General features: G+C 36.5%; 1 protein-coding gene and 1 non-coding gene across 4 annotated transcripts in view; both read right to left on the reverse strand.

Annotated features, from left to right (window-relative positions):
* The window catches only part of LEPR (leptin receptor), a 209,663-nt gene that overhangs the window by 73,938 nt on the left and 123,229 nt on the right, over window positions 1–12,496 (reverse strand). For all 3 annotated transcript variants that reach the window (XM_024247061.3, XM_054533516.2, XM_054533526.1), the window contains exons 2-4: window positions 7,374–7,433; window positions 2,151–2,480; window positions 543–666 (exon numbers count right to left, since the gene is read on the reverse strand). In XM_024247061.3, coding sequence (XP_024102829.1) covers window positions 543–666; window positions 2,151–2,480; window positions 7,374–7,413 — 494 coding nt within the window. In that variant the 5' untranslated portion in view covers window positions 7,414–7,433. The remainder of the gene's footprint in view (window positions 1–542; window positions 667–2,150; window positions 2,481–7,373; window positions 7,434–12,496) is intronic.
* LOC112131508 (small nucleolar RNA U13) lies at window positions 1,330–1,433 on the reverse strand. Its single transcript, XR_002913567.2, has one exon. It is a non-coding gene; the product is annotated as a small nucleolar RNA U13 (small nucleolar RNA).

Here is a 12,496-nt window from a genome sequence, read left to right on the forward strand (position 1 = left end):
GGCTCGCGTTCATGCCCAGAGAGAGAAAGAGTTAAGCTGCTGATCCCGAAGGCAAGAGAGAGCCAGCTGTGCAGCTGTGCATAGGAGTAGCTGGCCCAAGCAGTCAAAACAGAGCAGACAGTGAGAGAAAGCCGCTGATAAGAGAGCTGCTAATGAGAAACCTAGTTTGAGTAAGCTGCTGATAGAGAGCTGCTGAATAAAACCATATTTCACCTGCTTAAGGCCCCCAGAGTGTTCTTTCAGCTATTGCCCATCCACCCACTCCCTTCGGACCTCAGCATGAGCTAGAACCTGAACTTGAACCGAACATTTGGTATACTCATGGACCTGACAATCGTGACCCTAAACCTGACTGTCTTGCTACCTCAATTAACAGGAGGAGAAAAGAGGAAACCTAATAGAGCAGAATGCTATATTAAAAAATAAAACATATAATAGGAAGTGTAGGGATGCAAGAGGTTTATAATCTACTTCCGTATAAGAAAGCTCTTTTAAAAAAAATTGTGCAGTAGAAATGTCCAAATTAATTATTTGGTACTTACAGAACATATAAAAGATGGACCTTATAGTTATAATTCTTGAATGGATTCTTAAATAATGACTCCACATAACAGATGAATAATTTTAAGTCTCCTTTTAGCCAGCACTGTATGTTCCAGTTTGCACCTGAATTTAAAAAAAAAACAACTACATGAAATCTCAAAAACCATCTGAACAACTCAGTGAAAGAGAAGAGCTAAATCAAATTTACCAGTGTTCTGATACAACTTCCATTGCCTATTCTGAGAGAAAAAGAACAAGCTTTAACTAGGGGCATGCATTTGCCCACCACTTAGTCCCTTTGGCCCTCAGTTTCCTTTTTTCTAAAGTAATAGAATTAAATTCAATTATTGCTTCTCAAATTTTCTTTAATTTCAAACCACTTAAATAGGACAAAAGAGCTCAAAACCCATCTAGCTCAGTTCTCACTTTTCTTTTTCTTTCCTTTTTTTTTTTTTTTTTTTTTTTTTTTTTTTGAGATGGGGTCTCACACTGTCACCCAGGCTGGAGTGCAGTGGCATGATCATGTGATCATGGCTCACTGCAGCCTCCGTCTCTCAAGCAATCTTCCCACCTCAGTCTCCTAAGTAGATGGGACTAGAGGCACGCACCACCATGCCCAGTTAATTTTTTTTTTTTTTTGTATTTTTAGTAGAGATGGGGTTTTATTATGTTGCCCAGGCTAGTCTCTAACTCCTGAGCTCAAGTGATCCGCCCGCTTAGGCTTCCTAAATGCTAGGATTACAGGCATTTAAGCCACTGTGCCCAGCCTTTTTTTTTTTTTTTTAACATTAGACAGGTAATGTGCCAACATCATAACAAGGTCTGAGGGAGGCACATCTCACTCATACATGTGAAAACCCAGTCATCATGCTTTTGAGAGAGGAAAAGATATGCCTGAATTTTCATACTGGAAGTCTCTCTACATGGATGAGTCAATTGACTCCACTCTTCCTAGCTTTTCTAAAAGACTTGGGATAATTTTGTTGTTTATATTTCCAGATGCAGAATTTTTATACTTAAACAAAAAAAAAGAATTTTTTTCTTTTCTTTTTTTGTTTTTCCAACTTTTATTTTTAGTTCAGGGGTACATGTGCAGGATGTGCAAGTTAGTTAAATAGGTAAACGTGTACCATAGCAGTTTGCTACACAGATCATCACATCGCCTAGGTGTTAAGCCCAGCATCCATTAGCTATTCTTTCTGAAAAACCCATGTTTAAAATGTATACTCTTTCAGAGATATTCCTTGCCTGAAGAAATATTATTATTCATGAATATTTTAAAATTTAACCAATTCAACAATATTATCAGTCATTTGATATTTTATATATTTAACAAAAATAAGGAGTGTTTTTCTATTTCAAAGCAAATTTAGAAGACTACAAGGAATGTACTTAAAAGTAAAATAGTTCCCTCATTATATTTTTATGGGATACAAGATAATTTGGGAATTATTTATTAGTTTGTTCACATAATTAATCCTAATTTTATTATCAATATAAAAATGATTATCTATGTTAAAATCATAGCCATAAGACATCTATTTCATACAGGTATCAAAGAATTAAAACACATTGTTCAATACATTAAAAAAATAGCTAATGCTTACCTATTTGTTGAAAAACTAAAGAATCTACTGTTGAAACAAATGTCTTTCCTTCAATGTTGTCTGCACATAAGGAGCAGTTTCTATCTTGCTCACTCCGAAAGCAACAGTGGTAAGTTGTTTTGGATAAGTTAGAAAAGTGAGTACCACTTGAATTAAACTTAGGTTCAGCAGCTGTCTCATAATGTCCATTCGAATTTGAAGTATTCTTTGAGAGTCCAGCAGGCAAAAGGAAGTAGTCATAGGTTGAATTTGGTGGCATGCAAGACAACTTAAATCTCCAAGGAGTAATTGGATATGACAAGTTAAATGCAGTTATCACATAAATAAATTCTGTTAGGATATTAAAAAGACATACAGAAAAAAGTAATCATTTTGACTAACACATGAATAGAAAGTATCCGAGATTAAACCATGTAGTGTTCAATAATTATTTAACTTTCTAGGTCTTCAGTGAGTGCCTAATGAATAACTTCGTGCTTCCATTGTACAATGTGTTATATTCAAGAGGATGCATTCATTTGTAGAAATTACTCCACTTTCTGACATCTCTTTTCTTTTTGAAAACTCACACTTCATGTTTTCTCTTTAAGCTGACATTTTATATTTATGTTTTAATAAAAGGAAACAAACACTGAATATTTTATTTTTCCTTTCTAAAGCATATTATTCTAGCTTCCATTATAAATGATAAATATAATATCCAGTATAAATGATAAATAAATATCTGTATGTGCAATTACATAAACAAACATTAAAGTGCTATTTTAATATGTATTTAAGAGAGTAACACCAAAATATTAACACTGCTTTCGCTGAGCACTTTTAGAAAGAATTCGTCTTCAACATGATGATAGCTTGATGATCTCCTGAATTTTCCCATGATCCTCCAAATACAAAACATCATCATATAAGACATGCCCTTAGTACATTACACAAAAAGTGATGCAAAAGAATAGACTTCTTATGGGAAATGCCCACTGCTGATTAAATTATCACTTTTAAACATAAAAATTAAGAACAATTATATAATCCAGTACCAAAAAATCTGTAAAAGTTAAACCTTTTTTTTTTTTTAAGATGGGAGTTTCGCTCTTGTTGCTCAGGCTGGAGTAAAGCGGCATGATCTCGGCTCACTGCAGCCTCCATTTCCTGCCTCAGCCTCCTGAGTAGCTGGGATTACAGGTGCCTGCCACCACACCCAGTTAATTTTTGTACTTTTAGTAGAGACGGGGTTTTGCCATGTTGGCCAGGCTGGTCTCGAACTCCTGACCTCAGGTGATCCGCCCGCCTTGGCCTCCCAAAGTGCTGGGATTACAGGCATGAGCCACTGCGCCCAGCCAAACTTATTTTTAAATATTTGTTTAATATTTTTAAATTATTTTAAAAATTTAAAAATTTGTTATTTTTAATAATTGTATTTAAAAATTGTAATTTTTAATAATATTTAAAAATTTAAAAATTGTTAAAATTTTTAAATATTTGTTTGAAAATAAAATAATTCTCCATAATTGTTTTTTCAATAAGTTACCCAAATGATGCAACAATTGTGTTGGCTTATATAGACACTAATGCAGAATAGGAATTCTGAGAATCTTGTATGGATTTTCATGAAATGAGAATTTTGAAGAGTTATGGCAAATTTAATAATGTAAGGAAATAGAAGTAACCATGATGTTCATCAGTAGGTGAATGGGTAAATTGTGGTACATCCAGACAGTTAAATATTATTCAGGGCTAAAAAGAAATGAGATATCAAATCACGAAAAGACATGGAGGTTCCAGCACTCTTCCAGAACTATGCATCCAACAAAGGACTAATATCCAGAATTTAGAAGGAACTCAAACAACTCAACAAGAAAAAAACAAATAATCCCATTAAACAGAAGGCAAAAGAAATGAAGAGACATTTCTCAAAAGAAGACATACAAGCAGCCAATGAACACGAAAAAAATGCCCAATATCACTAATCATCAGAAAAATGCAAATTAAAACTACAATAAGATACCATCTTATACCAGTAGGAATGGCCATTATTAAAAAGTCAAAAAATAATAGATGTTGGTGAGGATGCAGAGAAAAGAAAATGCTTATTCACTGTTGGTGGCAATGTAAATTAGTACAACCTCTATGGAAAACAATGTGTAGATTTCTCGAAGAACTAAAAGTATAATTATCATCCAATCCAGCAATCCCACTACTAAGTATCTACTCAAAGGAAAAGAAATCATTATAACAAAAAGACACCTGCGCTCATATGTTTGTCACAGCACTATTCACAATAGCAAAGTCATGGAATCAACCTAAGTGTCCCTCAATGAATGACTGGATTAAAAAAATGTGGCATATTCACACACATGCACATACACACACACACACACACACACACACACACACACACACACACCATGGAATACTATGCAGCCATAAAAAAGAATAAAATCGTGCACTTTGCAACAACATGGATGGAGCTAAAGCCCATTATCCTAAGTGAAATAACACAGAAACAGAAAATCAAATACCACATGTTCTCACTTATAAGTAGTATTGTGCACAATGTTCACTATTCAGGTGATGTACACACTATGCAATATATCCATGTAACAAAACCATACTTGTAACCTCTGAATCTAAAAAAATAAAAATTTAAAGAGGAAAAAAAAGACATGGAGGAAACATAAATGCATATTACTAAGTGAAAGAAACCAATATGAAAAGACTACATACTATGTTATTCCAACTATATGACATTATGACATTCTATAAAAGGCACAACTATGGGAACAGTAAAAAGATTGGCGGTTCCCAGGAGTTAGGTAAGAAGGAGGGAGGAATAGGCAGGCCACAAAGGATGGGTAGGGCAGTGAAGTTCTTCTGTATGATTCTACAGCGGCAGATAAAGGTCACTATACATACATCTGTCAACATTCATACAATATACAACACCAAGAGTGAACTATAATGTAAACTATGGACTTTGAGTGACAATAACATGTCAATATGGGTTCATCAATTGTGACAAATGTACCACTCTGAGGGTGGATAGTTGATAATGGGGGGTTATAAATGTGTGGGGCAGGGAGTCTACGGAAAATCTCTGTACCTTCCTCTCAATTTTGCTGTGAACTTAAAACTGCTCTAAAAAATAAAGGCTATTTAAAAATGTAAGAAAATAAAATTTTTAATAAATTAACAAATGTGTTTTTTCATTACAAAAGCAATTATCAGTGAAAATATTCAAACGATACATAGGTAATGACTGTTAATAGTTTGGTTTCTAAAGATTTCTATAGCTATAAATTAATATAAATATGTATAGATGCAAAAATTGAGGCCAAAGTGATTAATGTGACAAATGTGACTACGGCCATACTGATAACAATTAGTTATCACAACATTACCAAAAGTAAATCCATATTACAATTGTGTTCCTTTGGACTTCACTCCTTCTAACATATGTTTCTAAAATCAGAACACCTCAAAGAAAACAGAATAGTTTTTTGAGGGAGGAGGTTTACAAAATCAAGAATATGTAATATTACTAATTTACAGCATTATATATTCTAGGTCTACATAGAGGATTCAGTTGCTTGAAATGAATTAGCCTAAAATCCTCACAGAAGTATTTAAATGTAAAATGTAATGATGAACTTTAAAAGCATAGCAACTATTGATGCAGTAAAATTAAAAGATGAGTCATTTTATCCACATGCAACGTTGCAAATGACATTTCTTTCCCTCCAAATGAATCCTAAACTCTAAAGATGGTCTAGAATTTTCATCTGAAGGCATATCTTATTAGGTAACAATACCCCAGGAATTCTTTTGATTCACAAACTTGATCAAACCACAAACCTTCTAGAAAGTCAATGTAAAACACTAGAGTCTAACGAAAATTAATAGAGAATTATAAAAGAGAATGAATAGTTCCCTTAAATATATCTAATAAAATTAGAGAATATAAAAAGAGAATGAGTTATTTCTCTTTGATAGTCCCTTGTGGCATAATTTTTTGGAAATCTGTAACAGTGGAGCTATCCAGGTTATTTTCTGGAATGAAAGAGAAGTATGTACAACAAGGAAGACCTGTAGGGAAGCTTAGAAGAGCCCCTTTAGATTGGGGTAGCCAAGGAGATGCTCAGAACCAGTTGACACACAGGTAACAGCTGCCAGATAAAGTTGCCACAACATAAGTTTTGTTAAAGAAAGCTAGATAAACAATTGCCAAATCACATCAGTTTTTTTAAAGATACTCTAATTTCAAAAACTTGGAACACAATCTAACTTAGATGATCTGGTTTAAGAAAATCAGGATGTCACCAGAATGTGGTAAGAAACACGTGAGAACGGTATGCTCAAAACTTATTGGCAATGTATCGGCTGGGCACGGTGGCTCACGCCTGTAATCCCAGCACTTTGGGAGGCCGAGGCGGGCAGATCACGAGGTCAAGAGATTAAGACCATCTGTTCAACATGGTGAAACCCCGTCTCTACTAAAAATACAAAAATTATCTGGGCATGTTGGCACATGCCTGTAGTCCCAGCTACTCGAGAGGCTGAGGCAGGAGAATCGCTTGAACCCAGGAGACAGAGGTTGCAGTGAGCCGAGATCATGCCACTGCACTCCAGTCTGGCGGCAGAGCAAGACTGCGTCTCAAAAAAAAAAAGAAAAGAATTAATCTACAGAAATATTTTTCCAAATATACAAAGACATACGAAGTTTCAATGCAGTATTATTTGTTACAGAAAAAGAAATGTCTATCAATCAGGAATTGGTCAAATAGACTAACAATTTTATATATATTCATACAGTGCATTGTCATGCAACCATTAAACTAATAAGTATCCCAGTAAATACTGATAAAGATAAAAAGCCATCTTGATAAATTGGAAACCTGTTAAACTGAAAAATAAACATCCAGAACAACATGTATAGACCAGTGCTATTTTTGCAGCTATAGATATGAGTGTGTCTGTGTATATGTGTGTGTGTGTGAGAATTCTGGAAGGATACACCATCAGGTTGTCTTTAGGAGGTTGGCAAAGGTTTTCATTTTCACACTTATACACTTATACTATGGTTTGCATTTTTAATCGTAAGCATGTATGAGAATTCCTAACTAGAAATAGGAAATTCTGCTAGTTAATAAATAAAACAGCATCTCTAAAGGCAAAATCTCTACCGTGTTTAAGGGCATTAAAACAGCAAATGAGCAAATAACTTACCCCAATGTAACAAAACCACACAGAACTTTTGACAAATCATCTTGCTTCAGAGAAGTACACCTGGAAAAGAGTAAATCTAAAATTAAAACACACACACAAACAAAAACACATGCATATAAGTTGTCTGTGGAAAACATAAAAGGAAAGGGATTATAGATAAGTCTCTAAGTTTTAATAATGTGATATTCTAGATCAATATCTGAGAAATATCTCACATAAAATTATGCTATATATTTATTCCTTTACGCACCCTATCTTACATCATTAAAAATACAAGTCGAAAAAATTTAAACTGAATGCTCCTTTATGCCATAACAAACCAGGACGGGTATCACAGGATAAGACTGAAATTTTAACTAAATGCAAGTGCTCACAATGTTGATTAAATATGTAACAGCTAATTTAACATCATTAATATCACCATCTTCAATTTTTTTCATGCTCAGGTCTTAAAATTTCCCTGTTTTCTAAAGTTTTCATCTTTACTATGATATTGTAAGGCCAAATAATTATTGCATAGGTAACGACTGCCTATTTATTTCCAATAAAGAGGAGAAATTTTACCAGTAGACCTTTGGAAACCTATTGTTCATTTGCAGATGAGGTAATATTGGAGAGTTAGAATAATTAAAAGTCTGGTGGCTTAATATACCCAAATGAAGTCTGACTTCAGAGACAAGATTTCCCATGAGTTCCACTCAATTTGGAGTATCACAAATATGATTATTTGTACTACTATGTCATAAATCCAAATAGTAGTATAATTTTAATATATTTGGCTTGGACTTTGGATGAAAACCTACCTGAATTAGGTGTCAGGAGTGTTGGGTGCCAGGCTAAGCTCTTCTGGTAATCAGCTGTGGGACTTGGGTTTTCAACACTCTAGACCTCAGGTTCCTCATCTACAAATCAGACTGTTAGATGGTCTCTACAACCCCTTTCAGAGCTGCCTATTATTCTGAGAGATGTAATTTAAAATGGAAACCACACTTTACCACAAAGACTAGTGTAAAACATTAAGTGAGAAACATGTCTCATGACTCATATCTGAGAATTGGCACCATATGATAAGTGAGAATTGGCACCACATGATAAGTAAATGGAAAAAAGTGTTTATTTATTTTACAACTTACTATCAGGAAGAAAATAAATGAGTATAAACAGTGGGTAGTCCAGTAAATTTGTTTTTCAGACTACAAGTTTGTCATCAGAATTTTTGTTCTTTATACACTGATATCACAATGGTTCTTTAGGATTTCTAGAAATCAGTACACTGTTTAGAACCCTCATGATTTAATTATATTAAGTGAGTACAAATTCCTCCCTGCTTTTTATGCTACCTGTTCTTGATATAAAATGTTCTCATAAAATAAACTCAAGGGCAAGTTTTATAGTCAAGATGTGTCACAGATACAGCATATCACTGGATTGCTTTGATGAAACTTACTAGCAACTAGTAATTCAGTTCAACAATTGATTTGGCTCGCTTTTAACTCACCTGGTCTCCTCAGTTAAGTGATCAAATAGATCAGCAGTTTTCCTTACATAAAACAACCACTTCTTTATTTAATGTTCCATGCAAAACACAAACTATTCTGATGGTTTGGATTCTTGCAATCAGGTTTCATTCTTAAATAACAGAGAAACAATCACAAGTGTAAAAAGGACATAGACGCAACCTTGAAGAGACAGTGAAAGGTGGTATCTGACATAGATTTGATGAGAGATGCACCCTAAACTGTACAAAAAGGAATATAAAGAAGTTTTTTAAAAGACAAATAATACAGAAAAAGAGGCTGGGCGCAGTGGCTCACACCTGCAATCCCAGCACTTTGGGAGGCCAAGGCGGGTGGATCACTTGAGGTCAGGAGTTCAAGACCAGTCTGGCCAACATAGTGAAACACTGTCTCTACTAAAAATACAAAAAGTAGCTGGGTGTGGTGGCGTGTGCCTGTAATCCCAGCTACTTGGGAGGCTGAAGCAAGAGAATTGCTTGAACCCAGGAGGTGAAGCTTGCGGTGAGCTGAGATCGTACCACTGCACTCCAGCCTGAATGACAAAGTGAGACTCTGTCCAAATAAAAGACAGAAAAAGTGACAGAAATTTTTTAAATTGGTGAAAAAAGAATGAAGCAAAGGGAAAATTAAAGATAGGATGACCAAAATAAGCCTAATACACCAAACACCATTAATATGAAGACACTTCCTAAGGATGAACCATTAATTTGTTCTAACTTTTCTTATGGTCGTATTGTTCAATTATAAATTCTGAGTAGTTAAAATGAAATGAACAGTTTAGGAGAAGAGTACAAATAATCCTAACACTAAGAATAGTATAAAATTTTTATTAATTTTATAAGATAACAGCTAACATCCTCATGAACATCCTAATAATACCAGAGTTTCAAAGCAATTTCAAAATTTAATTATTTGTCACCCTCTCCACTACCAATATCCTGTTCTAAGCCACAATTATCTCTTCCTGGAACTATCAGAAGAGGCTCTCTACTTCTGCCCTTGCTCCCCAATTCAGTCAGTTATCAACATAGCAGTTAAAGTGATCTTCTTAACACAGATCAGATCAGGTCTCTCTAACACAGTAGTCACAGTGATCTTATTAACACATTGACCAGATCATGTCTCTCTTTCTCAAAGCACTACAGCCCTCTCCTGTCACTTGGAGTAAAAGTCCAAGTCCTGAGCAGGACTACAAGGTCCCAGATCCCACTCATCATCCACTGCTCTCCCCACCACTCAACTCACCTTCTAAAGGAGCCTGCCCTGGCCATCCCATCTGAAATTTTAGCACCTCCCCCATGCCAACATGCACAAAAGCAATCTTCAAAGAGGCATTCTCCTATCATCCAGATACAGCTCTTTGAGAATCTGTCATAATAGCAAGAAGGATTTCAAAATGGTTCAATTTTTTGGAACATGGACCTTACTGAGAATTTAGCGAAAGAAGTGTATCAACGCCACAAGGAAGCACATACAAGTAAAATTAGGGCTATAATTTCAAGGGGTTAGCAATCCCTTGAAACTTATCCAGGATTAAGAATTCCTGATATAGATAAATAAATGTAATGCACATTCCACAAGAAGAGCTGCATGAACTGAGCCAGTCACAGACATCACACTAAGAAGAGTTGAGACAATACTGCCTAACATTCCCCTGGAATGCAGTTTTCTTCATTCATTTGGGCTGCTATAACAAAATACCACAAACTCAGTGGCTTGTAAACAATGGAAATGTATTGCTCACAATTCTGGAGGCTGGAAAGTCCAAGATCAACATGCCAGCAGATTCAATCTCTGGTGAAGGACTACTTCTCATAGATGGTGCCTTCTTGCCATGTCTTCACATGGCAGAAGGGGTGAACAAGCTCCCCTGCAGCCTCTTTTATAAGGGCACTAATCCCATTCATGAGGGCTCCACCCTCACGACCTAATAACCTCCTAAAGGCCCCACCTCTTAATGCTATTGCATTGGTGATTAGGTTTCAACATACGAATTCTGTGGTGGCACAAACATTCAGACCACAGTAGTAGTCACTCTCTGTTGACAGTTAAAAGGAGTAATGTGCCTTAGCAGTCATTCACAAAAGACGGTAGGGTTGACATCCTCACATGACATGGAAACACGCCAAACAGACTACCCCCTACCCAATCACCACTGACAATACTTAGAACTGGGCTAGGGTAAGGAAAGGGCTTAATCAATTCTCATTAGAAAATCATTGTGGCTCTACTCTCACAACAAAAATGAATGTTGCAAAAGTTCTCTAACTATCATGGCAGAAACAAGTATAGCTTGAAAACATTTTTCATAGAAAAATAAGCAAATTCCCATCATAGCCATAATAAATTATCATAAGGTAATTATAAATTACAGATTTGAGCAGTGTAGGCCCCTGTACCCACTTCCAAAGTAAACTAATTGAAAAATGTACAGTAATATGACTGGTCTTACAGACCAGATACAAGTATAAGATGTCTATTAAAAATAACAGTTTAATAATATGTGCTCCATAACTCTACTTTTCAGAAATATTAACAGAGAAGTCTACTGTGGCCATTCTTAGAATTCAATTATTCACCACAGCTCTTTCAAGTCACCGCACCACATGACTCTTTCCTCTGAATCAGATTCTGTAGGAGAACCATTTTTCCAGGTAATATGTGGGTCTCAAACTGATTGCTGAAGTTGACAAATTATTTCTATACAAATAGCACATTGTTTATATGCTGTGCATTCTGTTAGTCAGCTTCTTATGTGAGAACATGCTATTGCTATGCTCAATAAAATGAATTTAGCAAGAACACAAAAAAAGAACAGCTGGGGGTGGCTGGCAAGATGGCCGAATAGGAACAGCTCTGGTCTGCAGCTCCCAGGGAGATCAACGCAGGAGGCAGGTGATTTCTGCATTTCCAACAACTGAGGTACCCGGCTCATCTCATTCCTACTGGTTAGACAGTGGGTACAGCCCACAGAGGGTGAGCTGAAGCAGGATGGGGCATCGGCTCATCCAGGAAGTGCAAGGGATCAAGAAACTCCCTCCTCTAGCCAAGGGAAGCCATGAGGGACTGTGCCGTGAGGGACAGTACACTCTGGCCCAGATATTATGCTTTTCCCATGGCCTTCCCAACCCACAGACCAGCAGATTCCCTCGGGTGCCTACACCACCAGGGCCCTGGGTTTCAAGCACAAAAGTGGGCAGCCATTTGGGCAGACACCAAACTAGTTGCAGGAGTTTTTTTTTTCATACCCCAGCAGTGCCTGGAATGCCAGCAAGACAGAACCGTTCACTTCCCTGGAAAGGAGGCTGAAGCCAGGGAGCCAAGTGGTCTAGCTCAGCGGATCCCACCCCCATGGAGCCCAGCAAGCTAAGATCCACTGGCTTGAAATTCTCCCTGCCAGCACAGCAGAAATCGACCTGGGACACTCAAGCTTGGCGGGGAGAGGAATGTCCGTCATTACTGAGGCTTGAATAGGCAGTTTTCCCCTCACAGTGTAAACAAGGTCTCAGGGAAGTTTGAACTGGGTGGAGCCCACTGCTGCACACAAAGCCTCTGTAGCCAGACTGTCTCTCTAGATTCCTCCTCTCTGGGCAGGGCATCTCTGAA

Source organism: Pongo abelii, chromosome 1 (assembly GCF_028885655.2).
Source record: "Pongo abelii isolate AG06213 chromosome 1, NHGRI_mPonAbe1-v2.0_pri, whole genome shotgun sequence".
Lineage (NCBI taxonomy): Eukaryota > Metazoa > Chordata > Mammalia > Primates > Hominidae > Pongo > Pongo abelii.